Here is a 4,584-nt window from a genome sequence, read left to right as displayed (position 1 = left end):
TAAGATTTTCCATGTAAATTTGGTGTCCATGTGTTTGTTGTGCTTCATGTTCTCATGATTTATTATTGTAGTGATTTAAAGTTTAAAAGATCAAAGATTAATTAGTTTGAGGTCTATATTGATTCACCCCCCTCTTAGTCCTGTGGTGTGTCGAACAATTCCATTCCAAAAAAACCAAACTTGCTGCCAAGATTTCCAAATATAATTTTAAAGAAGGGAGCCATTAACATTTTATCTTACCAATTAATTTCTTTTCACTCCTTTTTAATTGACGCTTCCATGATTTGATGATCTTCTAAAATTTTCCATGGTTCATCTCCGCTCGCAACCTAGATATCCATTTTGCCACAAGGCAAATTCTTTGAGTTTTGGGGTTTATGAGCCCAATGCCACCTTTAGCTCTTGGTTGAATGCAATGGGACCAATAAGATGCAATGAAACCAATATTACCACCCCATTTAAAACAAAGAAATTTTTGAATTATTTTATTCAAATCTTCATATCATTCTTGGAAGATTTCTAACAAGATGAATAGTAAACATCAGAAGCAATGAGGATCCTATTAGCCACTTGAATCTTGCTTGATAAAGATAAAAAATTATTATCCCAACTGAACAACTTAATTTTTAGTCTTTTTAAAAACCATCCCCACATTTGAGAAAGAGAGACCTCTAAACCAAAAGGAATGCCCAAATATCTTGTTATCTCCTCGTGTTTGAAAAGTCTCCACTCCTTAGGAATCTATTGAGGAATAGAACAATTTTGGGACATTAAAAATTTAGTTTTGTTATGAGCTAATTGAGAACCAACAACAACATAGTACATATTTAGGATGTCCAAGGTATTGTTAAGCTCCTCTTCAAAATCTTGAATAAACAACATCTTGTCATTAGCAAAGTGAGAATTGATAACCACCTTGCCTTCAGGAATGCATACATGCCTTTAATAAGATTCATCTGATATATATTTACAATGTTGTAATTCAAAGGTGGCTGATATAGATTTGTTGATAACAAGGTGTCCATTTGCATCTTTAAATAGCATTTGTACACGATTTTGGATCTTTGGACCAAATCCCAACCATTGCAACATTTTAAGAATGAATCGCCAACGAACCCTATCATAAGATTTATCAAAATTAAGGATGACTATTAAGGTATTTTGGCATGATTGTTGGGCCCCCTCCATTGTCTCCCAGGCCAACATAAGATTGTCAAGTATAAATCTGTCTTTTATAAATCCTGTTTGCTCAACTCTCAATATACATTGTACAATAGGCTTAATTGTAATAGCTAGAGCTTTAGCAATAATTTTATATGAGGTGTTTAATAGAGTAATTGGCTGCCAACCTGTAATAGAGTCTTCATTTTTACCCTTTAGGAATGAGTTTGATTAAGCCTTTGTTGATACTTGGACCTAACATGCCATTCCGTAAGTCTTCCAAATAAAGCATATAAAAATAATCTTTGACATGATGCCACCTGATTTGATAAAATTTAGCTGGAAGACCGTCAAAACCATGACTTATTAGTTTTCATAGAGAAAAGAGTATGTTCAAGCTCTTCCATAGAGAGGGTTCAATCCAAAAATCTACTATAACCTAGGTGAATCATATTGGGAATAAAAGTCAAGACATTATCTTCTAAGGTTTGTTGGATGTCTTGCCAATTGTTCTCTTCTCTGAATAATTTTTCATAATTTTTTTGAAATATATTAGTAATTTTAGTAGGGTCAATATGTAGTTTACCTTTATCCCTAATGGCTCCAATTTTCTTCTTCTTATGTTTATAATTCAGGTAGTTGAAGAACAATTTGGAGGCTTTATTCCCTTCCCTTATCCAATGAAGTCTGGCTCTCGTTTTTGGTCCCTGTGCCTTATACAAGCTCACTTTCTAGTTATAAACATATCTATAAATCTAACTTACTTTTGATCAAATTTTTTTTAACGAGATAGACGCTTCTTGCCATCTACAACTTTGAAAAGATGATGGATAATTTTAAAAGTTCGCTTGAATAGTGAGCTTGACCTATATCAAAGATTGCCAATACAAGAAATACACACATAGTAGACCATTAATAGGGAAGCAACATTCTGAAACCCATCCATCAACAACGAAGCAATAAAAGTAATCAAGGTGAATCATGAATCCAGTTGCTAAGAGCCAGACCTTGAAATATCCCTGTAGGTAAGGCAACCTAACATCTTCTAGAAAAACATCTCCAAGCTACATGGAAGAACTTTGTAGAGGCTTAAAACATATAAACAACTACACAAAGAAAAATCCATATAAACCTCCAATAACAACTCAAGTAAAACGACTAGCTTGCTAGTAACCACCAAAAAATGGTTCAATTTGTTTACTATAAACAACCTTGTAAGACTGTGTTTGAAGGAATATGGAAAATAGCCAAATCCACATGTTCAAAGGCTAGACTTGATGCTACTAACCACTAAAAAAATGTTCAACTTGTTGACTATAAACACCCTTGTAAGATGTACACTTGAGTTGATCTAATGGTGTAGAACTTTACTTTTGAAAAAGAGGTCACAAGTTCACATCTTATAGGGGGTAGGGTATGTACACCTCGTTTGTAGCACAATTAGGTGCCCCTACATAGAATACAAGATAGCCACATATTACTCTAAGCCATTTGTAGACCCAATAATAAATCGACCAATATTGTAGAACATAAAAAAATCCATTTCCATTTTTACATTCCTAATATTTAGCCAAGTAATTCTATTGCTTTAGAAACAATCTCAATTATTTGACACTTGAGCTCCTTATTACCCCACAAGGACTTGTGCATTAAGTTTCTAAGTTTTCTAGTGGAGAAAGGAGGTGAGGCCACATCAAGGGGAATGATGTTAATGTTTGTGCGATGACATGGCGGCAGGTCCACAAATGATACACTTTAAGACAAGACTCAAAACATATACGAAATAAGTGGAAAATTTTACCGAGCATGGAGGCTTCTCCCGACAATGACGTTCCAAAAGGTCAAGTTGCCACTTTGGTATGCTAGAGAATTTATGTCAGCCAAATACGAAAGCCTTTTTTCAAGGAGGCCCATGTTATGAGATTAGGGACACCAACGTGAACTTATATGGATTGATTTGTAAGCTAATTGAAAATTGATTAGAGGCAAACAGTTGTGCACCATAAATGCTCTTCTAAAAACCCATTTAATTTGTCACCGATAGCTCACCAACCCACTCGAGATACAATTCATTCTGTCTACTGCAACACCTGTGCCCTGCAATTTATTGGGGAGATAAATGAGCTTATGCTGCATGTATTTGTAGCTGATGGGCATTGATGGTATTATAGCAAGGCCTTTCTTAGGCCATTAATGGCCCGCGCAATTTAACAGCGAGAAAGAACCCTCTCTAAATGCATACTACTAAGATATAAAACGATACAGTGTGTAAGAGATTTATACGTTCATACAAGTAATCAAGCTTGGAGTAACGAGTTATTATACATCAGGTGGGTTAAGTTGAACAGAGTTCTTTATACCATACTTAGTGTTTGCATAGATATAGAAAAAAACCCATCAAAACCTTTTGAAATCTAGAGGCTAAAATTGCAGGTGGGTGTTGGTATATTCTGGGATTCATTTTGTAGCATGGTAGGAGGAGGATATAGATGATGGGTAGCAATAGTTCAGAAGTAATGGTGGAGAATGTTAACAAGGTGGGATTGGGATATGGTATTGCCATTGCAGTGGGGATGTTGGTTCTTGTATCAACTATTATGCTTGCAACTTATGTATGTATGAGAGTTCAGAGGAGAAACAGGCAAGCCAATGCGGCAGTAGCAAGGCAGCACTTCAATTTAACTATTGTTCCACAGGTGTTGTTGATTGAAGAGGGTGAGGGCAATACAGAGTGGATTGTAGGTGGGCTGGATCAAAGTATTATAAATTCTTATCCCAAGATGTTGTTTTGTAAGGAGAGTCATTGTGGGGACAGTGTATGTTCCATTTGCTTGTGTGAATATGGGGAGGAGGAGATGCTAAGATTGATGCCTGAGTGCAGGCATTGCTTTCATTCTCGCTGCATTGATGCATGGCTCAGATTGCATGCCTCCTGCCCTATTTGTAGGACTTCTCCATTGCCTACACCAGTGTCTACTCCTCTCTCTGAGGTCACTCCTCTTGCAATCAATTCAGTGCATCCCAGATGACATTTCTTCATAAGGTACAACAGCCTATTGCTTTTCAGGACTTTGCAGAGCAGTCAGCAGTATTTGTAGAATTATTGTGATGTGTTTATGTTAATATCCAGAGAAAATTTTCTTAATAAATTTTTGAATCTCAAGAAATTTTTAGCTGCTGTTCTCTTGTGAAGTGGTATAAGTTTTATGGTGTGGAGAAAAGGAAATGTATTGTCTTAAGGCGTAGGCTTTTTTATGAGCAAAATCGGTACTTTATTTTTTCATTGTGGCTTTTCGGGTACAAGTAATTTTGCTTTTTTTGTATCAGGAGACTTAACAGATCTCTAACAGAAATAACTTAAAAAATGAGCAAGATCAGGCCACTTGGTGCTTGCAATCTCTCTTTGGTAATAGGCAATATATG

At 35.8% G+C, this 4,584-nt stretch overlaps 1 protein-coding gene across 1 annotated transcript; it reads left to right on the top strand.

Moving 5' to 3' along the window:
* The first annotated feature begins 3,188 nt into the window (after nucleotides 1-3,188).
* LOC131030071 (RING-H2 finger protein ATL68) lies at nucleotides 3,189-4,339 on the top strand. Its single transcript, XM_057960756.2, has one exon. The coding sequence runs from the start codon at nucleotides 3,651-3,653 to the stop codon at nucleotides 4,188-4,190; it is 540 nt and encodes a 179-aa protein (XP_057816739.1). The 5' UTR covers nucleotides 3,189-3,650; the 3' UTR covers nucleotides 4,191-4,339.
* Nucleotides 4,340-4,584: the final 245 nt, after the last annotated feature.

This window comes from Cryptomeria japonica, chromosome 7 (genome assembly GCF_030272615.1).
Source record: "Cryptomeria japonica chromosome 7, Sugi_1.0, whole genome shotgun sequence".
Classification (NCBI taxonomy): domain Eukaryota; kingdom Viridiplantae; phylum Streptophyta; class Pinopsida; order Cupressales; family Cupressaceae; genus Cryptomeria; species Cryptomeria japonica.
The sequence above is the reverse complement of the archived record's forward strand: the minus strand, read 5'-3'. Positions and strand labels throughout refer to the sequence as shown.

What these genes read in the sequence shown, in the direction of transcription:
- LOC131030071 (XM_057960756.2), top strand. Translation starts at nt 3,651, where the DNA reads ATGATGGGTAGCAATAGTTCAGAAGTAATGGTGGAGAATGTTAACAAG.